Source organism: Ursus americanus, chromosome 23 (genome assembly GCF_024610735.1).
Source record: "Ursus americanus isolate L20-20 chromosome 23, mUrsAme1.1.p, whole genome shotgun sequence".
In the NCBI taxonomy this organism is placed as follows: Eukaryota; Metazoa; Chordata; class Mammalia; order Carnivora; family Ursidae; genus Ursus; species Ursus americanus.
In genome coordinates, this window is record NC_142149.1 from 41,571,350 (window position 1) to 41,597,571 (window position 26,222).

A 26,222-nucleotide genomic window follows, 5' to 3' on the forward strand; every position below is an offset into this window, starting at 1 on the left:
TCGGCTGCAGGCCTGGCTGCCACAGCAGCGGATGTGTCTGGGAGGTCTTCTGTACCCAGAGGCTTGCAGAGAAGGGTTTCTGGATCAGAAATTTCTTCTGCTGTCTCTCTCACCGTACAATTTCATTAAATGCTTGGGTTTAAGTTGCCAAACGGTTATCTTTTCACAGCGCCATGTGGGCTTGGACATCACTGGGGTTTACCCCAACAACACAACACAGATTCACTTATTTCTCTCTGCAGAAGCTGCTTTCTTCTTGGAACTACACACGAGGATCTTACAAACCCAATCTCTGAAGTCAGAGAAATGACTACAGAGAAGGAGAGCCACAGTTAACCCATTTTGTGGTTGAGGTCAAGAGACCAAAATTTTTCTGAAACATGATGTGAATATGTTTTAACTTCGCATCAAAGTCCATTACTAGAAAGGATTTTTTTTCTTTTTACTTTAAAAAGTAAGCACATGCAATTGTGGAAAACAGTACATGGGGTTACTCTATGACCCAGCATATTCCTCTCCTAGGTATAAACCCAAGAGAAATGAAAAATAAGTCTTCCCCAAAATTTGTACATGAATGGTCACAGCAGTATTCATAATAGCTAGAAAGTGGAAACAACTCAAATGTCCATCAACTGATGAATGAATAAATAAAATGTGGTATTTTCCAAACAATGGAACATTATTTGGCAATAAAGGAATGAAGTCGTAACACATGCTACAACATTGATAAACCTTGAACATATAATGTGAAGTGGAAGAAACCATTCTTAAAAGAGCACGAATTATATGATTCCATTTAAATGAAATGTCTAGAATAGGTAAATCTATAGACACAGGAAGTAGATTAGTGTTTCTAGAAGCTGGGGGGAGAAGGGAAATGGGGGTGACTGTTGAAGGGTACAGAATTGCTTTTTTTTTTTTTAAAGATTGTATTTATTTATTTGAGAGAGAGAGAGCGAGCATGAGGGGGGAGGGTCAGAGGGAGAAGCAGACTCCCTGCTGAGCAGGGAGCCTGATACGGGACTCGTTCTTGGGACTCCAGGATCACAACCCAAGCTGAAGGCAGATGCTCAACCAACTGAGCCACCCAGGTGCGCTAGGGTACAGAATTTCTTTTTGGGTTGAAAAAATGTTCTAAATTAATTACTGGACAACTCTCTAAAAATAATAAATATCACTGACGTGTATATTTTAAATGGATGAATGGTATGTGAATTGTATCTCAATGAAACTGTCAAAAGGAAAGCACACTTCTCTTATTTAAAATAAAAATGAATAATCTCCCACCTCTAATCCCATACTTTATTAATGGATTATGGTAGGACAAGGCTTCCCAATCCTATTCATTACAGAACCCCTAGGCAGCCGCTACCAATTGAAATTAGCACTCCTTGAAACTTCTTTCACATCTCTATGTGAAGTAGCACTTTACTTGGGGTTCTAAAGTCAGTAGATTAGGTGAAAATTGAAAATCTCTTAAATCATCCACAAGGGGCAGTATACATGTTTTGTAACTAATTCTTAATCCGTAAGAGTTTAAGAACTAGTGAATTAATGAAACAAGATCAAGTAGCTGAGCATCTACCTATACCTTCTTTTAAGACAAATACATCTGTGTTTTATGATTTAGCCTTATAAGTAGTAAATGAGATGAACACGGGGCGCCTGGGTGGCGCAGTCGTTAAGCCTCTGCCTTCAGCTCAGGGAGTGATCCCGAGTCCTGGGATTGAGCCCCGCATCGGGCTCCTCTGCTAGGAGCCTGCTTCTTCCTCTCCCACTCCCCCTGCTCGTGTTCCCTCTCTCACTGGCTGTCTCTCTCTCTGTCAAATAAATAAATAAATAAATAAATAAATAAATAAAATCTTTTAAAAAAAGAGATGAACAGGTATCATCACCAGCGGGGGGGTTGTAAGTCAAAGTGTATGCGTGCACGATGTAATTTCAATGCATTGGCAAGCACTGGCTGGATCACATCTCAAACTTCCTATTAAACACTGTATCTGTGTGCTAGTTTCTAGCAAGTCACAGTAAATTTTTCTATTGTCCCTTCGCATTTACTGAGCACCCTCTTGGTATAAAGCTTTGAGCTAGGTAGAGGTATGTTTTACACAAAACTAAGATACAGTCTCTATTTTCAAGAACTCTAGACTCAATCCTAATCAATTTAAAATTTCCAAGTTCTATTTATTTTCATTATCTTAAATTAAGTAACCAGATTCACTCCCCCCTTCTCCACCCTAAGAATTCTTCGTATAATTCTCTGGCTTAAGTCTTGTTTCAAGTTCATTTTAGCAATTATGACATACCTTTCTTTTGAAGGAAAAGTAGGGAGTATGCATCTCATCATGCTAAAGATAACCAGAAGTCTGGCTTACAACTGAGAAAACAGGGAGCCAGCAACTAGCCATCGCTACTTCTGGGTTTCTTACTGCTGTCCACAATTAAGAGTTAGCATGGCCAAGTTCAATGAAAAATTTAGGCATTAGCTAAGAAGTAAAAAGGAAAGAAGAATAGTAGCTTTTTGCTTGCTGAATGTTCATGGTGGTCTCAATAGCTATAGTCAAACTCAATCACCACGCCGCTTAGGGGCACATTTCTTAATACAAAGTAGGTATTCTTGTTCAATTTCAGAAACTTGTCTACTTTACATTTATAATCTTTTACATTTACCTTATACATTTATATGCCTTATTTACCTTATACATTTAAAAACTTAGATTTCAAGCCTTACTAAAAAAGGATAGGGACAGAGTCTTATTTTTCTTTGGATCCCTAGTATCTAGCATTGTACCTGGCCCATAGAAGATGGTTGATAAATGTTGAGTGAATGGCTGTGAACCAACATATGCAGTTCTGTGTACTCTTACATAGGAACCAAAGGCAAAACTACGGAGGCAGTAAAAACACTCTGTATGATACCATAATGACGGATGTATGATACCATAAGGATGGATGCATACTATACATTTGTCCAAAGCCATAGAATGTACAATACTGACAGTGAACTGTCACATAAATATGGACTTTGCATGATTATGATGTATAAATGTAGGTTCATCAGTTGTACCAGATGCACCACTCTGGTGGGGACAGTGATAATGGGGGAGGCTATGCATGTGTGGGGGCAGAGGTATATGGGAAATCTCTGTATCTTCTGCTCAGTTTTACTGTGCACCTTAAATTCCTCTAAAAACAAACACAAGGAACCAATAACTACATTTGTTTTAAAAAGCAGGAAACACATGCACATTTATTTTGGAAAGCCTTTCCACTGAGCAGTAGCTGTTTCTTGGGAGGTGGGTGTGGGGGAGAATGAGACAGTGGGAGAAGGGCCACTTAACTTTTTATTAGATTACACCTGATTAGAATCAACTGGAAGCAACTCTTAGGCTTAAAGTTACTCACTGACGCCTATTTGACAGGAAAAAGTAAACAAGAACAGTGATTTCTGTCAGGGGGATGAAGGCAATTGCTCTGTGTGCTTACCCTCGGTTCTGTAAATCCTCTAAGTTAGAGGCATTCCATTCGGAGCCCTGTGGAACAAAAAACAAGGTTAGGGAGTATTAGCAAATGAACAAAATACTATACTTGAAAAGGAGTCCTCTGAGGGAGGAAGTAGAGCCAATAACATCTATCGCGGTTCCTTTCTATACGTTAGGTGCTTTATACATGATCACATTGAGTTTTCACAAATGATAGGGTAAAAAAGTTATCTTCATTTTTATAGATCAGAAAACCAGCCCTCATAGAATTCAGATAATTTTTGCTCAAGATCACATGCTGGAAAGGTGTCTTTGATCATCTTTCAATCTAAGTTATATGTCATCTGTTTTCCTTGTTTATAGTATTCTGATTTTTTCCAATACTACGTATCACAATTTTTACTTGTATATTTATTTATGTGCTTATTTACTACCTTTCTCCTCCATTCATATAAGCTTCTTGAGGATAGCAACCAGATCTCTTGTTCCCTAAGGACACCCCTGAACAGTCCTGGCACTTGGCAGGTATTTGGTAATAAACATTTGTTTAATGAACAAAGTGGCATTATTATGAATTAAACCTAGATTTCATTCTAACGCCCATATTCTTTCTAGTGCATTATGTTATATTCACAGAGAGTACAATAGCAGCTTCTGCTAAAAAAATGAGGGAAACAACATACACAAAATTTAAAGAAGGGAGAGTTGTACAGATTATGTGATAGATCTATCAACTGTTAATATTTTACCACATTTGCTTTCTCTCTCTCCTTCCCTTTCAATATGTATCATACTTTCTTCCCCTGAGCCATTTGAAAGTAATCTGAACAATCATGCCACTTGAATACTTGATCATGTATTGCTTATGAACAAGAACATTCTCCTATTTCCATTTTTATAACTAAGAAAGAAAACACTAACACAATGATAGCCTAATACATTATCAATATTTGAATTTCAAAAGCTGTCCTAACTGTCCTTTATATTCATCCAATCAAGAATCATACTTTGCGGGGTGCCTGGGTGGCTCGGGTGGTAAAGTGTCTGCCTTCGACTCAGGTCGCAATCTCGGGGTCCTGGGATCGAGCTCCGCATCGGGCTCCCTGCTCGGTGGGGAACCTGCTTCTCCCTCTCCCCCTGTTACTCCCCCAGCTTGTGCTTGCTCTCTCTCAGTTAAATAAATAAAAATATTTTTAAAAAAAGAACCATACTTTGCATTTAGTTGCTATGTCTCTTTCTCATTTAATTTGGTCTTGGACAGTCCACTCCAACTTTATTTATTTTGGTTTTCATGATATTGACATTTTTGTAGACTACAGGTCTGTAATCCTGGAGAACTCCCCACGATCTGGATTTGTCTGATTTGTCTCCTGATAATTAGATTCAGGTCAAAATTCCGGCAAGAATAGTACGAGGATGGTATTGTGTATTTCTTATTGCATCAAATTTTGAGGCACATACATCCGTTTGTCTCACTGTTTGTCATGCTGACCTTGAATTCTTGTTGGTACCTTTGTATCTGCCACATCCCACTACCGTAGAGGTTTCTTTACAATTAATTAGTAATCTTTAGGTATTAGTGATCTTTGAAGTCAGGTGAATATCCTGTTTCACAATAATCTTTTACCCTACGGTTTTAGTATCAACTGCTGACCTTGTCCAAATAAATTATTTTACAGGACGTTGACGAAATGGTGATTTTCTAATTCTATCATTCCTTCTGCATGGGAGCTGGCATTCTTCTTTGTAAAAGAGAGCTTCACCTAGTCATTCCTTCCACACTCTGAATGCCACTGTGAGTTCTTGAATTCTTTTTGTAATTAGAATGTTATATAATCCATTACCATTTTTTTTTTCTGACACTCAAATTGTCCTGAATTTGATCAGTGGGAATCTCTTCAAGCAGGCATGCTCTTTTTGATATGACCCCCACTAGTTTTTGAATAATTCCTTGCTTTCCGGCATAAGAAGTTGTTTCAGATTCACTTTGTGAGTGGAATCAGTGATTTCCCCAAGGAGCCCTGGTTCTTTTAGCAAAGAATGATATTTTGCAATCAAAACCTGGACATTAATTAGATATGCTCATAAATAATGGGTGTTACTGCTTCTAAACTTTTCAGTGGACAGATCTAGGAAATACTTTATAAAAAATATTGAATTTACAGGAGAACGTGGATGGCTCAGTCAGTTGAGCAGCGAATTCTTGATCTCAGCTCAGGTCTTGACCTCAGGGTCATGAGTTTGAGCCCCATGCTGGGCTCCACGCTAGGCATGGAGCCTACTTAAAAAAAAAAAATTGAATTTACACTGGTACCTCCAATTCAAAGTTAACACCACAAGGTTCTTCCTTTCTTTCTTGACCCTTTGTCATCATTTTTATCTCCCTATTCCACAGTGATAACCTTGGTTTCCAACAACTCATTAACTCTATTTACAGAATAACTTTGACTTACTACGCCAATATCACAGCCAATTACAAACCTACTAAGTTCAAGTTTTCTGGGGTGCCTGAGTGGCTTAGTTGGTTGAGCGGCTGCCTTCAGCTCAGGTCATGATCCTGGGGTCCTGGGATTGAGCCCCGCATCAGGCTCCCTGCTCAGTGAGGAGACTGCTTCTACCTCTCCCTCTGCCCCTCCCCCGGCTTGTGCTGGCTCGCTCTCTCTCTCCCTCGTCAAATAAATAAAATTAAAAAAAAAAAAGTTCAAATTTTCTTTGCAGTTTTTTTCTCTATTCCCATGAAGAGGTTCAATCAGAATATTATGCTCAAAAGTTATTTGAATTAATTTCCTTCTTTTTAAAATAATTTTTAAAAAGGATTTTATTTATTTACTTGAGAGAGGGTGACAGCGAGAGAGAGTACAGAGGGAGAGGGAGAAGCCGACTCCCCACTGAGCAGGGAGCCCCACAGAGATCATGACCTGAGCTGAACTCAAGACGCTTAACCTACTGAGCCACCCAGGCGCCGCGAATTAATTTCCTTCTGTGAAGTTATCCATTTGCTATCTATTTGGGTTCACTTGTTCCTGTCTGCATTCAACTTTAGGGTGTGCTTTTTCCATTTGATTTTGAATATGCAAAACTTTCATAAGATTGAAAGTCAAAAGTTTATTAAAAAGCAAACTTGAAGTCTCACTCAGTCCTCTTCAATCTCTTCAATCCCTAAGGGTAACTATTTTCATTAGTTTCTGGCTTATTCCACCTATGTTCTATTTTGAAAACAACAACAACAGCAACAACAAATACATCCTTATTGCCACTTCTTACATAAAAGTAGTACACTACATATGCTTTTGTTCTTTGCTTGCTTCACTTTAAAATATATCCTCAGAACCACTCCATATCACAGTTCACAGAGATCTTCCTTATTTCTTCTTACACCTATATAGCACTTGACTGGATAGTGATAGAACAGTTTATTCAACTAGTCTCCTATGAATGTGGAGGTGTGGCTGCTGCGTCAAGGGCCAATGCACAATTTTGTTAGACATTGCTAAATTCCCCTTCAGAGAGGCTGAAACAATTCTGCATTCCCACCAACAATGTATGAGAGTGCCACTTTCCCCACAGCTTTGTCAACAAAATGTGTGGTTAAGCTTTTGAATTTTTGCCAATCTGATAGGTGTGAAATGTATCTCAGTGTAATTTCAATTTGCATTTCTCTTAAGAGTAAAAGTGAACAACTTTTCAATGTTTTAGGTCCATTTTCTATCTTTGGACTATCTGTTCATCTCTTTTGAAAAGGCAAATACTTAAAAGTAGGAATTTACCTATTTTAGAATTATGCATTAAATGGAATTTAGCATTTGAAGACTCAGCTTCAAATCCCAATTCCCACTCTACTGTGGGGCACGGGGCAAACTGCTTAACCTCTCTGTCTTCGCTTTCCTTATCTGTAAAATGGAACACTCCTCCCACTCTAGTCCTATATACCTAATTGGGCACCTTCTCAAATCACAAATAGGAAGTTTTTCCTGATCTCTTCTGCCATGTGAGAATACAAAGAAAAGTCTATGACCCAGAAGATGACCCTCACCTGACCACGCAGGCACTCCAATCTCAGATTTTAGCCTACAGAACTATGAGAAATAAGTTCCTATTATGAGTCCCCATTCCAACCCCTGGCACCTGACAAAAAAAAAAAAACAAAAAACAAAAAAAAACACCCCAGTTTCTCCCATATTAAAGTGGAAAAACCCTCTTTCCATCCTGAATTCTCTTCCAGATACTCCTTTCTCCCCTTCCCTTACTAAGATTCATAGAAATATAATCTAATACTTCCTCTGACTCCTCATTTCCCATAGTCTCAACCTACAGCACTGTGATTTCTGCCCTCATCACTCTTGCTAATGTTACTAATGACCACTTCTAATTGTCTAATCCAGGGGCCTTCCATGGCCTATCCCACCGGCCTTCCATGAATATCTATCTGATATGGTTCATTACTCTCTCCTTATAGAAACAGATCAGATTGCACAAATATCTAGCTTCATGCCGGGCACAAAAAAAAGTGTCAACAAATGTTTATTGAATAAATGATCACATAAGATACATAAATGAAGCATTCTGAAAACTGTGTTATGTAAGCACTACCATCACAATAAAGTGATATGTTATTTATTTGGCTGTTGGAACTGAGAGATATAGATCGAGGATGCTGGGAAGGTCCATTTAGGAAGAGGACAGAAACTGATGGACAACTGATCTTTTCTACAGACCAGGGTTCAGCTGATTTGCTTTAAAAAAAATATAGGAGGTTCTGCAGGCTCTGTGCTCAACCTCTGAAAAAAGCTGCCACACCAAAGAAAGAGGTAAGAACTATAAAGAACTTCAAGGAGACCAGAAGCCAAGCAATAAGGGTTGAGAGGCTAAACTGTAGCCAGGGAAATGTGACCAGTTCACTTCTTAATTTAGAAGTCTAAATCCTCTGTGGAACTTTGTCCAGCTAGATGGAAATAACCTTACGTGATGGGAAAAGTCCATGGTTTTCATCTACCTGTCCAGAGAAAATTCAATCTGACAATCTGAAATGGCACATATCCAGAAACAAAATAAATTAAAAGCTTTGGCTACTGACTCAGTGAAGTCCGTATAACATGACTTGGGCTGTGCTTAGGGCTGCTTCAGGTTCAACCTGAAAGGAAGAACTGGAGTCAACGTGGTGTAATTACTTCTCTGCCCTCAATATAAATGTTATGCGTATTAGCCCCCGGGGCCCTCCAAAGACTCAATCTACTTTTCTTCCCCCTCTCCAAGCTTCTCAGGCTTACAATGACACAATTCCACGGGGTTTTTCACTATGTTCTATATAATTATGCAAAGCATATTCTAATTTTACTGAAGTGTAAAATGAAATCTTGGGACTATAATACATTTTTAAGTAAGTTCATTTCCATCTTTCACTCTGTGCCATAGCCCAGAAACCCAAGTGACTAATTTCTTTCCTCCCTTTAAAAAAAAATTTTTTTTAAAGTAGCTCCACACCCAATGTGGGGCTTGAATTCATGACCCTGAGATGAAAAGTCGTGTGCTCTACTGACAGAGCCAGCCAGGCACCCCAAAATGACTAATTTCTTTTCAAATATTATCCTTAGATATAGTCTTGTGAGGGTCCAAATGCTCCAAGCAAAAGAGAAGAGAGCACATTTATAGCAAATAAGAAGGACTGTATTTGGGTTCTGCTAGGATCAATATAACTTGATATAATCTCCAAGGATTGGTACCTTGTCCGTATCTTCTCTTCATCATACCACACCTACAGCCTCAATACTGTGAGTCACTTCATGGAACCAACCAGGCACAAGAGCTCTATTAATTTTTCCTTCTGAGAAAAGTTCATGCTACATATCTCCAGTTGATGGGCAAAGTCATGAATAATTAAAATGCCACATTTGATTTAAGTCTCATCTATTCACATATCCTCCATTTCTCTGCATCTAGAGAGTAACTATCAATTTGAGGCTTAATTTTTCTTCAAAAAGGAAACATTCTATAATGTCAAGTATTAAGAAAGATAACCATCAGCAATAAAAATTGACTAGTTTTTTATTCATGAACAAAATTACTGGTTGTGTCCAATATTCTTGTGTTTCCCTTGTTCAACTAAGAAAGCTCCCTGCCTTTCAGCAAAGGGTCTCTGTTCACATTTAGCTTTTTCTCAGCCAAACTGGACAACCTCCAGGAGAACTGTTGATATTGAGACTTGGTTGGGCAAAGGCTTCCAGCTCAGAGAAGTGGTACACTCTTAAGGGTGTGGAAGAACTTTTTCTGGAAATACCCTGGCTTCCAACCAATCAATCCTCCCTTCTTGCTGCAGATTTTCTTTAAACTATGCTTTACACTTTTCTTCTCCATACCAGCTGGACACCTTTTTAAATAAACATCTCTGTGCAGTGCACTGCAGAGCTGAGCATTCTTCCAAAGGGAGGGAAAAAATCCTGCTGCCTCCCTTCACACAATCTGCTTGCACTCCAGGCATGGCAGCTACGCACAAGATGAAATGACTTTGCAGAAAATTAACACCACGGCTTGCAGCTTGGATAAGACCTCTTTTTCCATGTCAGTTGCTAGGAAAGCTAGCAGAGCACAGACTCACTGGAGAAGAGATAGGGGTTTGGATACAGGATATGGTGGTGCGAACAAAGGGAGGAAGCCATTGATGAAGAAGTGTTCGTGCACTCATTTTGTTGGATAAGAGTTAAATTTCAGAATTTTCCAGTTTGAAAGTTTTTCCCAAATAAGGAAAATATTCACAATGGAAAGAACATGTCCATTCTCTAGAAGACAGAATTATATCTGAAGCTGAGTAAGATTTCCCTTTTTCAAAAATATATAGATACATATTAAAAAAGGAAAAAGACTGGAATATTATATAACAAAAGATATCAGTGCTTAGCTCTTTTGCTGACAAATGCTATTGTCTTTTGAAATTATCTAAGCTTTTTACAAGGAACATGAATTACTTTTGTAATAAATAAAAAACTGAAGACAGAAGAACATGCCAATAATCACGCTAAGTGAAATAAGTCTGAGAAAGAAAAATACCATATGATTTCCCTTATATGTGAAATATAAAAAAATCAACAAATAAAACTGACTCTACAGAGAACAAACCAGCAGCTGCCAGAGGAAAGGTGGTTGGGGGTGGGGGTAAGTAGATAAAGGGGATTAAGGTCACAAACTTCCAGTCATACAATTAATGAATTACAGAGATGGAAATGTACAGGATAGGGAATACAATCAATAATATTGTAATAACATTGTATGGGATAGATGGTGACCGCACTTACTGTGGTGGGCACTGAGTAATGTATAGAATTGTTGAATCGATATGTTGCACACCTGAAACTAATATAACATTGTATGTTAACTAAACTTCCATCAAAAAATAAATAGAAAGAAAGGAATGGACTTTGCGTAGCTCACTAAAAAAACTGTCTAAGGTTTCTATAATGAACATGAATTACTTCTGTAATAAGCAAAAAAGCCAAGACAGAAGAATATGCCAATAATCATGAAATAATAGGATGGATATACTGGCACAAATACTCAAATACATTTGTAGTTGATTAGGGACTCTAACCTGGGGAGAACTGGATTGTTTTTTCTGCTAAGAGTACTACTAAAATTTCTCAAGATGTCCTAAAATATATCATTTCAGGAGGAAGGAAGGAAGAAGGTACTTCTTGAGGGGGTGGCACCAGAGACACAGGGAAGTATGCCCCAAATTAAACAGGTTGAACAGTCAGATATTAACTGTATTTCATATCTGTCATGTCTACATCCATTTTGGTATTAAAATACAAGCTAATGCAAAAGTGACTTCCGAGTTTACAGCTCTGGTCATTTTCTTTTTTTTTTTTTTTAAAGATTTTATTTATTTATGAGAGACAGCCAGCGAGAGAGGGAACACAGCAGGGGAGTGGGAGAGGAAGAAGCAGGCTCCCAGCCGAGGAGCCTGATGTGGGACTCGATCCCGGAACGCCGGGATCACGCCCTGAGCTGAAGGCAGACGCTTAACGACTGCGCTACCCAGGCGCCCCCTCTGGTCATTTTCTAACATGAGCTATTTTTGGCTACAGGCACTTGCCCTTCATAAAAATTAGTCATGTTACACAGACATGGTTGGGGGCAGGGTCCATTTGAATGAGTGACTCATAAGTTTTCTATAGATAACACAAAAATTCTTTCCAACAATACACCAGCAGGGAATACTTGAACCCTTGTGAAGGTATACACACAAGACCACGAAGCCAAGTGCTTTACAAACGGAAAGGTCAGCGATAGTTTTGCAGTATGATCTACGCCCAGAAATGGCAACACACATTGGTCAAGTTAAAGTAATGGAAAAAAAGTTCCCTTTCCAGCTCACAGCTTTTCATGAGTAATTTCATAGCTATACAGCACTATGAATCACTCTACAAGCACACATACTGTAGACTGTCAAAAAGTTAATTCAGGGCACAAGCCTTCAATGGCATAAAATCTGACTGCTTGGTGATATAAACTCTTGAATATTCAGGGGTGAGATGATCCAATTTAGTCAGTTCCTGTGCATTTATTCCTCTTGTCTCCTGTTTCTCAGCTTCTAATCATTTCACAAATGTCCTCACCAGAGAAAGGAAGTGAAATTCAAACCAATCAATTTATTTCCTTTTTGGTCAAAGTGTGTGGGAAGTGGAAACAAAATGAAGTTTTGACATTTCCCACTGATTTTAATTATCCTTTTTAACCTTATTCCCACTACCATGTACAGATGGAAACTAAAACTCTTTAATATTTGGGAGGAAAATGGTTTTAGGATTTTAGAAGCTTTCCTAATCCATTGGTTAGAAAGGTATCCTTGGGCTAATTGCAGGTCACTGAATGTTCAGAAACCATGGAGAACAATTTCAAGTCACCGAAATTTTAGCAAACACAAAAATATTCAGGGGACTCAAAGTGTAGCTATAAAGTTCCAAACGTTTAAAAGTCCAATGTCTCTCAGTCATAAGTAGTTCCCACCTTCTCTGCTCAGATATAACAGACCTTAGGCAAATGTGGCAAATCTGAAAGAGTGACCTCAAAGTATCGTTCTATTTGTATACACTGTATAAAACTATTGTGGATGGGTCTGTTTTTGACTTTTGACTGTCATGAAGAACAGAGGAGATATTTAACAATCCGGGGGGGGGGGAGGGCCTGACTTGTGGCATTTACTCACTTCCTTGGTGTAAATTTTCGACCAGTCAATTTTAATCCACCAGCTTGATGTCATTGAATGAGGACTTGGGAAGAGATGAGCAGAAGCACACCATTATTTAACATTTCCATCATATAACAGAGCACAGATAACAGTAAAATGTAGTAGAAAATTAGGAAGTGATGAGGTTTGAGTATTTACTACCTTGGTTTTAAGTTACATTTTATTTAAATATAGTAAAATTTAAGTTGCTCCTCCAGAGCTGGCATGGACTAGATTCAGCACATCACTTACAGTGGCCCTGAGACTTACCAAGAATACGTGCTCAAATATCTGTGTAGGGCTATCCATTTGACCAAGGATCACTATCATTTCATTATCTATAAATTCCTTGAATTCTCGTAAGTTGCACACCATTTGCATTTCCAACTCAGTTCGTATCTGAAACAAAGAGGACATATTTTACTAATCTCTGAAAAGTATCTCTGTACTTTCAATCTCTCATGATTTCTAACCCCACAACTACTGTTATCCCACACTCCTAGCCTTGGAACAAGGAGAACTCAAGGTCTCTTACCTCTTTGGATGTGATATTCTCCAAATCCTTCTGCATCATTATCTCCCTTAATTTGGTTTTAATTAATCTCTCTGTTCGCTCACGTTCAGTTGGTCTGAGAAGAGAGAAATGGTGATTTTTCTTAGGCAGGAATTTGACTAGGTTAATGAACGTGCCATTTGATTATGTTTCCAAATTGGCAGACCTTCCCTCTATTACCCTCAAACATTTATATTCTGGGGGCATGGCAAAAAAAAAAAAAAAAAAGGATTTAAAAAAAAGTTTCTTTCCACAATGTACAGAACGCAAACGTGTAGAAATTATTACTTGAAGAGGCTGTACATGTCTAAAAGCCCTTAAACATACCCACATACATCTACGAAGGAATAAAGACAACAAGCTATACTGTAGATACTACTTTAATGAAGAATCATAGCCATGCTGTTTCACCAAGTACCCCGACGACCACTTGCTGAGCTAGAATATCAAGCTGGGTAGAACAGTGGTGTGATCCACTACGGAACTGGGTCTTCCGTAGCTTACAATGCCACCTGATACTGACCATTCATTGCTATATTCTAGAAAATAGGAAAGATGAAAGAATGATTTCTGTTTCTTCATTGAGGCAAATTCACTCCAAAAGGGGTTTTCAAGGATTAACTACCCAGAGTACTTTCATCCAAAATGTATTTCTTCTCATTAAAGCTCTCACAACATCTCTGTGAAATTGTTATCCCCGTTTTACAGATCAAGGAAATAAATAGCTGAAAGGTTAAATGACATGCCAAAGATCACACACACTGGCAGGAGAACCAGCACTCTCAGCCCAGCCTAACACTCTACCTGCAGGATTAGGTTGCTTCCCTTAATCTTCTGACTCTTAAAAATAAAATTACCCTTGGAACTTTAATAGGAAATTAAACTAGGAAGTTGACTCTCCAATTACTCTAGAAAGGTATTTGTTCAACGTAACTGGATGCTTCTCTCTAAAAGCATTATTTCATATTATGCAGAATTGAGTGAGGATGACAAAGAGCACTTTCTGTCTCATCTTTCCTCTTACCTACTCAAGAAAGGTATCTGCTCTGTACCTCCTTATTTGGAGATGGAAATGGACTAAGCCTTCAGGCATCCTGCCTGCCCTTGCTGCCTACCGCCTTATCACTGGCTGCAAAAATAGCTTCAGTAATCTCCAAAGATGGCTGCTCTGACCGCACAACCTTGGGGCTCCCCATCACTTGGGCTCACAGTTTCTCATGAACACTGCAGAATACAGATAATGTCTGTGCCTTTTCCCTATCCGCCAAGGCATCCCTGTCTTGACCAGGATTAAAGATCTTAATCATGCTCCTCACCATTTTTCCTAGACATAGCTAATGGTAGAAAGTTATACATTTCAGTCTTCCATTTAAAAAATATTGATAAAAACAAATTTTACCACCTACGTGCATGAGTTAGATTCCCTAGTTAGCAATCTTTCTCCTAATCCTTCACAATACTTCTTTGAGGCAGAGTGGTTTGGGAGCAGACACACCTGAGTTTTATTTATTTTTTATTTTTTTAAAGATTTTATTTATTTGACAGAGACACAGCAAGAGAGGGAACACAAGGAGGGGAAGCAGGCTTCCTGCTGAGCAGGGAGCCCGATGCGGAACTCGATTCCAGGATCCTGGGATCATGACCCGAGTTGAAGGTAGATGCTTAATGACTGAGCCTCCCAGGAGCCCCACACCTGAGTTTTAATCCCAGCCCTGCTACTTCCCAGTGGTACGACCTTGAACAAATTCCTTCCCTTCTCTGAGTGGGTTTCCTTTTCTACAAAATGAAGATAATAATCATATCTGCCTCATGTGGTTCTTATGAGGATTAAATCAGGTACCACGTATGAAGTGCTTGGTATAATATTTGACGTACACTGGAGGCGCTATACACGTATGTTCCCTTTTCTCCCTTCCTTGTATTGCAAAATATAAACTTTATTTGCAGTACAGCACCTAAATCCATTTTGGCACACATTCTCCCTATATGCTCAGCATTCTTTTTTAGGCTTTTCTAGTCAATTTAGGGAGGAGGAGGGAATGGAAAAAACATTACAACACAAGTACACTTTCTTGCTCGATTTCACTAGAGAAAAACTCAGAAAATACATAAAAACACAAAGAAAAAATCACTGAAAATCCCTGCATCAGAGATAATCATTATCAATATTATGACCTACAGCTTTTCAGTCTCTCCTTCTGTGACAAACAGACATTTGGTTAGTAAATAGATCTTAAAATTGGGGTTATATGGTACATACTAAGAGCTAACATTTAATGAACTTCTATCACGTGCCAGGGACTACACTTTACATTATTCTTTTTGCTTAGGGATAGAGATAGATTATGGCCAATTTCCTTTCCTTTTTTTTTCTTTCTGATGTAATATCCAAATTTTCTCTAATAAAATCATGAGAAATGAAGAATTTTCTCTCTCTCATGTAAGTCTGGTTTACATTTTTGAGCCAGATGAGACATCCATCCTTTGATACCCATCAACCAGCTATAAAGCATGAAATCAGTAACATTTTCCAAGATTCTGAAAGCCAGACTAATCCTTATCTCTTCAGTTACTGTGGGATCTTCAAAGGACTAGAGCTAATGAAAAGGAGGTCCTAGTATCAGTAACATCCTATGCAAAAAAGCTTCCACCACTTTTTCGCCTGCTCTGTTCACACAATTCTTGGAAATTTCACCTTTTCCAGTAAAAATAAGTTTACACTATTATCTAAATTAAGCATTTTCTTAAAACAAAACAAAAAAACCACGAACTGTTTTGGTATCAATTTAGGAATCTGAAGGTGAATGTTTGTATGGTCAGATAGTAAGTAGCTACGCTTCTTTTCCAGCTGCAGAATATCTTGGAAGCGCAGGAAGATCAATTCAGAGCAGAATAAACAACCTGATTAACTTCCAAAGTAGTCACATAAGTTTCAACACATAGACCTAAAAAGGAAATAAACATCAACTCCACCTCAGGCCTTCATCCAACTTACAGTACACCAGGAGGATTTAATACAACCTCACTGACAAAAAAGGCAGTGATGGTGCTGAGTCAAACACCTGAATTATAAATTATTTTTTAAAATATGTGAATAGAAATCAATTTAAAATTAGCATAGCAACCTAGGCAGTCCATCTTGTTTTCTTAAGTATTGGAAACATCCCTTTAAAAGCTTCTCTATATGTCGGGGCACTTGGCTGGCTCAGTAGAACACGTGACTCTTGATCTAGGAGTTGTAAGTTCGAGACCCACACTGGGTGTAGAGATTACTTAAAAATAGAATCTTAAAACAAAAAAAAAGCTTCTCTGTGTCATTAATTTGCTTACCAAATGCTTCCTTCACAGGTAATGTAAAGGCAGACTTCAGCCTAACTCCCTTCAAACTCAAACGTCAAATTAGTGGAATCTGAATGGGATTTTATGGTATTGCAATTCTGTACTGTGGAGATTCCACTGTGCCCAGGAGTGAAACTCCTTAGGCCTTTGCAGACAACAGAAGGAACAGGGTTCTTTGTGTGGCAGATATGTAGTGTAGACATGGACTAATATCACTGGATAAGATTAATTCCCAAGAGGAGAGATTAGGGAGGAACATGTTGCTTACGACCTCCTAGGACACAACAGAGAACACTTCTGTGATCCTGGGTAAGCCCACTTACATGTCTGTGAAGAGAGCTGGAGAGTCAGGCCGGTGGGACTGCACATCCTGCATAGCATTCCATTCATTGACTGACGATTGATCTGAGTTGATGTGGCTCTCGTAATAACTCACCCAGGTGAGAAACAGGCTGCCTGGGTAGTAGTTATGCATTCTGGCCACTTCACAAGCCTTGTGTAAACTCTGTAGTGCAGACCTGAAAGATAGGCTGGGAAATGAGCACTGCAGAACTGTGGGGACACCGAAAAGCCAATAATCCATGTGTACCCAAAACTCTTTCAATTTTTAAATCCTATAGAATTTGGCCTCTGGAGAATCTATCCCCTGGAATTTAAGAGTCTCTGATTCTGATTATACTATATTATCTATTCATAGCAATCGGCTAGACACTTCTGGCCGATGCATTATTAAGGTTGGGGGTAGAGATGGGCAGGAGAACTGACAACCCACCAGTGAAAATAGGTTTGGGTACCTATGGAGCTCATGCTCCTGTAGCTGGAACCATGCTGTGGGTATATCACTATAGAAGATCTCAACCATCTACTACATAAATATTTGTTTCCCTTGGTACAGAATCATCTCACAGCATACATTTCCTATGATTCTTAGAGGGTCCACAAAGATCACATAGATAGATGTCCCTCAGCCTTGAGGACATGTCCTTTCATGTCCAGGAAGTACTAATCTAATGGCATTTATCATTCTTGCTGCTTTAGTCTCCCAGTCTCTTTAAACCATTTATTCATACACTTGAGCCACTTTCTAAGAATAGTTCGGGTTTATACTAATTAAATCTCTGACCATGAACTCAGGAACCCAAGAAGGGTAAACAAAACTGAAAGTACCTTTTTTTTTTTAACTTTTATTTTTTTATTTGAGAAGAACCTTTTTAGTCATAGGGAAAAGCTAAAGCCAGAAATGCTAGGAAATTAGATAACAGCAAGGATCTTTCTACATTTTGTTTACTGATATATCTCAAGTGCCTATAAGAATGCCTAGTTCATAGTTGGAAAACAGTTAGTATTTGTTAAATGAAATGTCTTATTAGCTAAAGCTAATGTCCCTCTCCTACAGGAAGAGGACATGAGAGAATTCTATATACAATCCACTTACATCTTTCTTTTAAAAATGACGTTTAATTTCTTCCCCCCATAACAAAAGTGATCCATGCTAACTTTAGAAAATTTAGGGACCTTAAGTAAAAGGCAGAAATATCCTGTAGTCTGACCACTGAGAAATAACCACTGTTAAAGTTTTAGTATGGATCTTTCCAGTCTTTTTGTCTACGCCTAGATCTATAATAAAGATATGACCACATTCTACATACATTTTATTTTTATTTTTAAAAAAGATTTATTTATTTATTTTAGAGAGAGAGAGAGAGAGAGAGAGCAGGGGGAGTGGCAGAGGGAGAGAGAGACTATCAAGCAGACTCCCCACTGAGTGCATCTCACGACCCTGAGATCGTGACCTGCGCTGAAATCAAGAGTCGGACGCCCAAACAACTAGGCTACCCAGGTGCCCCTCTCCATACATTTTAAACTTGATTTTAGTTTACACCGTCTTGTCAACATCCATGTCAATATTCTTCAACTAGATTATTTTAAAGGTTGTATTATATTTAATAACATGGATGCACCACAATTTAACTAATTCTTATTTTTCAGACATTTAAATTGTTTTCCACTTTTTGCTATTATTACAACACTGACAAACATTCTTATAGTTTTTTCACGTACCCACAAGTATTACCTTAAGATAAATTCTTAGAAGTAGAATTACTGGGTCAAAAGGGCATGCAAAATGGTAAAGCATATTGGCAAATCATTCTCAAGGAAGGTTGTTCCAGTTTAGTCTCCCATCAACAGTAAAAGACAATGTCTGTTCCCTGAGTCCTTGTCAAGCCCGTATAATGTAAATTAAAAAATAAGATAATTACAAATTTGATAAGGGAAAAACATTTCCATCCATTTTTATCAGGGAAACATTATTCCTTAAAAAACAAAGTTGCAGAATCTTTTAAGATGCCTTCTATTACTCAAAGTAAGCCAAATTCTCAGAGAAGTTTATCAAATTCTCGGAGAATTCTCTGTGAATTTCAGTTTCATTACATAGATTTAAAAGTAAGGGCCAGCTAAGTGCAACATGCAGGATATTCAATGCATGTTGTCCTCATCGGGGAAACTCGTGCTTCAAAAGCATATGCCACATGTGTCTGGGGCAAGTGCCCTAAAATACACTCAAGGCTTAGCCACTTCAGATATTTCAGTTGCATACAGGAGCGGGAGGCTACAGTAACTACCTTCCTGTGAAGGAAACACCTGGTCTAAATGCCGCTTTGATCCACAGATCATCTTTTTCTTTTTTCCTGTGACTTTCAGTTCACTACTCCCCTGATGGTACACCAAAAAGTTTATTCTGCAATAAGCTAACAGAAGTAGGACTAGCTAGTTTGCTTTAGAACATTACAGAGTGAACTAGGTTATTACTTGAATCTTCCTTCATTGTCTTAAGAATTAAGACTGCTTTGTACTCCCTCTCAAAATATAACTGAAAACACTGTCATTTATAGGACTTGGGCTGTTTGGTTTTACTTGGTACCTAGGAATAGACAGGTCAGTTGCCTTTAAAGACGCCTTAGTCAAAGAAGGTAAAAGTTTTCCATGAGAAATTTATCTGTGAAATCTGCGCTAAATCTAAAAATCTGGTTTATTTAATTAATTTATTTATTTTTAAAGATTTTATTTATTTATTCGACAGAGATAGAGACAGCCAGCGAGAGAGGGAACCGAGCAGGGGGAGTGGGAGAGGAAGAAGCAGGCTCATAGCGGAAGAGCCTGATGTGGGGCTCGATCCCATAACGCCGGGATCACGCCCTGAGCCGAAGGTAGACGCTTAACTGCTGTGTCACCCAGGCGCCCCTAAAAATCTGGTTTAAACACATGACCTGTAACTCTGTCCCACATCAATTACTGCATGAAATGATAAGACTCTTAAGTTCAGTTGACTCTGTTTTATGACTGCACCCACCTCAAGCCTATCAATCCTGTTACTCAAGGGCCAATGAGTTCCCTGGAATCTTTTTTCAGGCTCCTTTATTTTCTGTTTGGCTTTTGTTCTGTCCATTCTACTCATGAGGACTTCTACTACAGAACAGGCAACTGAATGAGAAACTGAAATTCAAATCCCTAACTCGGGGATAGGCTCTCAATCTTAGAGTCACACCATTCCCTGGTCACATTAGATCATTTTTCTAGATAATCTAGAATAAGAGAGTAAGAGTCTATTCTGCCTAAAAGGAAAAGATGCTCTCAGGCCAGTTATGTAACCTTGCCAAAACTTCAGCTTTCTCATCAATAATAAGGAGCTAATAATATTATTTTGGGGGAGTTGGTGTGATGATTAGATATAATCCATGTAAAGCACAATGTCTGACACAGTTAAGTAGCCCCGAAGTGTTAGCACACAAGCTGATGATTATTAACATCTATAATGTTTAGGCTTTATTTGCATTATGCAGTCTTGCAAACAGTCATTAGCAATTTTAATGGAAATTTATCTACCAATAATATCCCTGATTACCCTAAGCAACTGAATACTAATGCACTGTAGCAGTGTGATGTTCTAGATTTGGCTCTAGACTGCTGCTAACTTAGTCAGTGTGTCCCTATACAACCGTTCCAACCAGCAATCTGATTCATTAAGTATCTTCCAGAGTCTAAGAACACCTCTTAGCTTCACTTGTTCACCAATGCTTAAGGCCTTCCACTATGATAATTTGAAAACTGAACTTCTAGATCATCTTTAACTATGAGGGCCACGCAAACAGATCATACAGCATTTTCAGAGAGAACTGTACTATTTCAAATACCACCACTCACAAAATATTGCCCCAATAATATATTTAAAAACTTTCAGAGAGAAAAAAAAAACAACCTTTCATAGAGACATTAAAAGTCCTCTTACCACATTGCCTGTACAGATACAGGTTTGAATATGTGCACTCTGTTATCCGTTGATACACTGAACCCACTAAGGAAACAAAAAAGAATGAGATGAAAATCCACAAGTGAGAGTAGGTTATTTCAGTTGTGCGTTTTCAAGGTTATTTCTCAGGCTAGCAACTGTTGGCTCAATAGAAGAAATCATCAGGCACTTCATGTAGAAGTTAAGAGTATAGAACTTGACTGAAAAGCTTCAACAAATTGTCTGATTTTATCTACTAAGCAAAATGAATGGACTCCCACACCGGAGTTAGGGAATTACAGTTTCCCAGCCGTAGCTACAGACAGACTGTTCTGCTATATATTTCTATGTGGAAGTCTTGTGGGTCCTTAGCAAACCTGACCCTGGTTTTATAAACTGAAGCAAACATCTTGGTCTCTTGGGGACACATTCTAAAAACACCAGGAGGTGGGGGTGGAGGGTCACTGGAAGGAATTGGCACAGGAAAGGGGTTATACTGTAGGCTGACAGCTGGCAGAGGCAGCAAGACGTTATTTGAAACAGAACATATCATCCTCTGGGAGAGCATTGCAACAGTCCCACATGCTCAGATTAAAGAGTGAGCCAACAAACTAGTTTTTCTTTGTTTGGATTCTTACCGTAGTCAGCCTAGAAGAACAGAAGTGAGAGGCCATGGCAAGTTGTATTTTTACTCCACTTTACAAAACGGGAGTTTAAAAGGACTCACTGAGTTGCTGACATGACAGTTCACTTGGGCACACTGGGCCTCCCATTCAGCTTAATGAATGGGCACCAAGATGGAACCCACCCCTTGGCTTTCTATAGGATAATAAAAAGGGAAAACTCTTACCCATCACCATCCAAATGAATTAGGGTATCACTCCAGAGGGGCAGAACTAAGCCCATGGTACAAGTGCTACTGCAAGACAAGAAACAGTCCATAGGTTAATTCCTGTTATTCTAGGAAGCAGTTCTTTATTAACTCTTTCAACACAAAGGATATAGCCCCCAAACTCTAAATTCTGGCATGTTAGAATGGAGGAATTTCTATCATATAACTATCAATCTAATGCATGTGCTCTGGCTGTATCAAACAGGTGGTTAGTCAGGTCCTTATATATTTAACAAAGAAAACTTACTGACTGAGTGCCTTGTATTGCTATCTCAAAAGTGGCCACTGTCTAAAAAATCCAGGTGATTGCTGCTGACTTGTGACTGGCAGGTTTCACCCCAAGGTCACAGCATCCAATTCAACTCCAAACATACTTTCTAATGCCAAGAACTATTGCTGGTTGCTGAAGACCTCTGAATACATGATCTGCTCAAATTTAATTCTGAGGTTTATGTAGATTTATTGAACACCAGAACACGTTCAATAGTCTAAAAGGGAAAGGGAATTAAACTATATAAAAAAGTAATTGTTAATGGTTTGTGATCAAGTTAGAGAGACAAAATACACACAATACAACTTAAATAAATAAAGCAGTGCTTGGTGACTGCACTGAACTAGTCCAGCACTGCTGAAATGCAGAGTGAATAGGAATGTCAACAACCAACAAAAGGGGAACCCTAGTATGGTACATGAAAATCCTACTTAAATCACACATGAGCCCAAGGAGGAAACCAGCTTTAAGTTACTGCAACAGGTTGGACAGGAAGCCATGAACTCCCAACTGTGTCTCTATCACATCACCCCTCTGGACAACTGTAATCTACCCCAGACCTCTGCCACTTTCTCTCGGTAAGGCTGCCGTAAACCATTTTCCCCTTCCATCCAGTCCCCCAAAGGCTCTGACACCTTCTCCCTGCCAATGTATCTAGCAAAGCAGCATCGTGTAGTAGAAGGAACCTCAGACATGGGAGGTAGAAGAGCAAAGTACGATTGACAGCACAGGCTCTGGCATCAGATGGGTTCTGGAACCTGGGTTCTGGCACTAACGGTATAATTTTAGGCAAATTATTTAATAGCTTTGTGCTCCAGTTTCCTCATCTATCAGACTGAATAAAAATACCCTTTGATTGGGCTGTTTTTGAAGGTTAAATTAGATAACACACTAAAAAATGTGTGTAACGGCACCAAACATAATAATAATTACCACTTATTGGGCAGTTATACTTTGTCAAAATATCTGGATTTGATCTTCTTCAGTATTTCAATTCCTTTTGACAAGTTATTTACCCTCTCTCAGGCTTAATCATCTTAAAATGCAGGTAACAAAACCTACTCTCATAGGGTTATCATAAATATTTTAAAGTGAAACAATGCATATGAATGAACTGTCACTTAAGACAAATGTTGAATATGAATTTTTAGTGAGTGCTCTAAGACAACTGAAAATGACCGGGGTGCGGGGAGGGGGAAGAACATCATGAAAATGCACTGAGAACAACGTGAGGAATACCAAGCTTTTGCTACCGGAGTCCCTGCAGGGCCAATGAAGGCCGGTCCCTAGTGGGCTGTCTAATGCTTTGCACTGTATTTGCCCGCCTGCGTTACTCACTGCCTAGCACTGTGTGCTCTACTAATGATTCCAGAATTCAGGAGAATCAAATCAAGATTGCAACGGCTTATCCACATTGGAAGGCTGGGCCTGAGCTATATCATGCAAGAATCCAAGAGGGAGGAAGACAGCTCCGCCACTATTTTTGTTGAGTAGATGAGGTGAGCACAAGGAAAACTTGTTTCGAGATGGCTTCCCAAGATGGAGTGGGGTTATTTTCAGAATGGTTCCTTTTTCTTTTTCTTTCTTTCTTTGTTTTTTTTAAAGTGAGTGCTTAGCCAGGTTCCTAGCAACAAGTATAGTTTGGGTATAAATATGAAGGGTTTATAGCCTGGTAACAAATCTTGAAATTAAGTAACTACAGAAGAAGATACAGGAGATCCAAAGAGTGTGATCTGTGAGCTTGTGAGCAGACACCAGTTAAACTTCAGACAAGCGACAGTGATATACAGAAACCAAACATCACAAGTTCAGCTTAAACTCAGGTCAGGCTGCTTCTTTACATTAAGTAGCTTTTTCACACAATAGGAAAGGGAGGCCTGAATTAGGCACACCTAGTATTTTTATCTAATCTACCTTGACTTTCTTCAGATATTTGTCCTTTAAAGTATAGGTACTTATTTCAGTAGATACTCATCCCATTCAACAAATATTTATTGAGTGCCTGTATGTACCAGACATTTCAAGGTGTTGGGGGTACAAAGAAAAATTATAAAACACCACCATAAAACTCTATTATTTAATTAATTCATTCATTTTTAAAAGATTTTATTTATTTATTTATTTGTGAGAGAGAGAGACCATGAGTGCAAAAGTGGGGGGAGCAGCAGGCAGAGGGAGAAGCAGGCTCCCCACTGAGCATGGAGCCCGATGTGGGACTCGATCCCAGGACCCTGGGATCATGACCCAAGTCGAAGGCAGACGTTTAACCGACTGAGCCACCCAGGCATCCCAAAACTCTATTATTTCATTTTATTTATTTATTTATTTATTTATTTTTTAAAAAAAGATTATTTATTTATTTATTTGACAGAGATAGACAGCCAGCGACAGAGGGAACACAAGCAGGGGGAGTGGGAGAGGAAGAAGCAGGCTCCCAGCAGAGGAGCCTGATGTGGGACTCGATCCCAGAATGCCGGGATCACACCCTGAGCCGAAGGCAGACTCCTAACGACTGCGCCACCCAGGCGTCCCCCAAAACTCTATTATTTAAGAATTAGAAATATATTCAGTGCAATTTGGATACCAAGGTTACATTGTATATTAAAAAATTTATTACTTAAAATATAACACAATATTTAAAAATACTATAAAAAGGCTAAATGAGTTGGTATATCATATCTTGAGAACTACTTGGGAAGATAGGTCTGTCATAAACAATCTGGATTCACTTTGGCTTGGTAGTGTTTTGAAACATTAACTTTTTGTATTCTCAGATAAAAAATGATACAAATTCCTTCAAAAGCAATTGAGCTAGAAATGATACTAGATTACCTGAGTCCCAGTATTCTGAAGTGGGCAGCACTTTTCTTGCTGTCCAAGGAGCTCATTCACAGACGATGGATGAGAATTCATAATACCAAATTTACCAAACAGAATGAAAACTAGTTTCTATAGCTTTTCACATCACATTTTTGTCTTCCATAAAATAAAATTTTCATTTGTTAGATATGATTCAGGCAGGACCATTACTGAAGATAGACACAGTTCATTGAGGATAAATTATTGGGCACCCATATTAACAAACATTCTTCATGATTTCTGGCAATATTTAGAACAAAGTGAAAGAGATAAGATTACACCTCTGATTTCTCACACTCTGGGTCAGGGAATCTGAAGTTGTTGCCTTGTGTCTTTAGGGGAAGGCTCAAGTGAAGTTTCCAAGCAGTCTCAGTTCCTGTTTTATGGGGTTTCTAAGAGAGGAGTCAGGAAGAACCAAAGGAAATAGGATATACGATAGCACTGTCCAACTGAACTTTCTACAATGATGGAAATGTTCTATATATGTACTGTCCAATAGGGAAGCCACGAGTCACATGTTGCTGGAGTACTTGAAATGTGGCTAGTTGTGATTGAGGAACTGAAAATTTAATTTTGTTTAATTTTAACTTATTTAAATAGTCACCATGTGGTAGTGGCTACTGTATGGGACATCACAGATCTAGAGAGATAAAAATCTAAATCAGAGGTCTTAAAATACTAATGAATGTAGGCAAGGTAGTGCTCTTCAAAGGATAAACGCTTACTGAAAGGCCTGTTGCTTAGCTAACACCAGAGGTTATATCCACTCCGGAGAAAAACTAAATGTGGTTTACAAGTCTGTGCAATTTCAGAGCATACAATTAAAGGCTGTAAGAGTTATACAAGGTAACAACCCAGGCCTTGTGATCCTTGTGAAACCACAAATAATTTTCAGGTTGACTGTACAAGCTTAGGTAAACACTTGTTTGAGAAACCTAATGACAATGTGATTCTTTTCCTCCCAACATAATTAGAATCACTCCCAGTCTCTTCTTTGTGGCTAAATTCTCCCAGGCCTGGGTCACACTGCTAGCTACTCCACAGTTCCATTCTAGTCTCAAACCAGGAAATCAATGCTTTGAGACATCTGGCAGGATTTCCTGAGGCTTATTATCTAGAGTGCAAAGATCTGCTTAGCCACATTCCACAGTCTTCCCAAGGTTTCTCCAGAAGAAGTGAGAAAATAAAAAAGGAAAGCAATAAACTTTAGGGACACAAAAGAGCCAAGTTCTGAATATGACACCTTTAATTACAGGACGCAAAGTGCTGCTAAAGCCAAAGATGCATGATTATAAAAGGTTCGGTTCTGAGTTAAAAA

General features: G+C 38.7%; 1 protein-coding gene across 6 annotated transcripts in view; it reads right to left on the minus strand.

Moving 5' to 3' along the window:
• Window positions 1-26,222, minus strand: part of SSH2 (slingshot protein phosphatase 2) — a 240,628-nt gene that overhangs the window by 27,548 nt on the left and 186,858 nt on the right. For 5 of the 6 annotated variants that reach the window (XM_045773222.2, XM_045773220.2, XM_045773221.2 and 2 more), the window contains 6 exons: window positions 21,733-21,801; window positions 20,883-20,948; window positions 16,918-17,112; window positions 13,238-13,331; window positions 12,973-13,101; window positions 3,487-3,533 (listed from right to left, as the gene is read on the minus strand). In XM_045773222.2, coding sequence (XP_045629178.2) covers window positions 3,487-3,533; window positions 12,973-13,101; window positions 13,238-13,331; window positions 16,918-17,112; window positions 20,883-20,948; window positions 21,733-21,801 — 600 coding nt within the window. The other variant, XM_045773227.2, reaches the window with a different exon arrangement.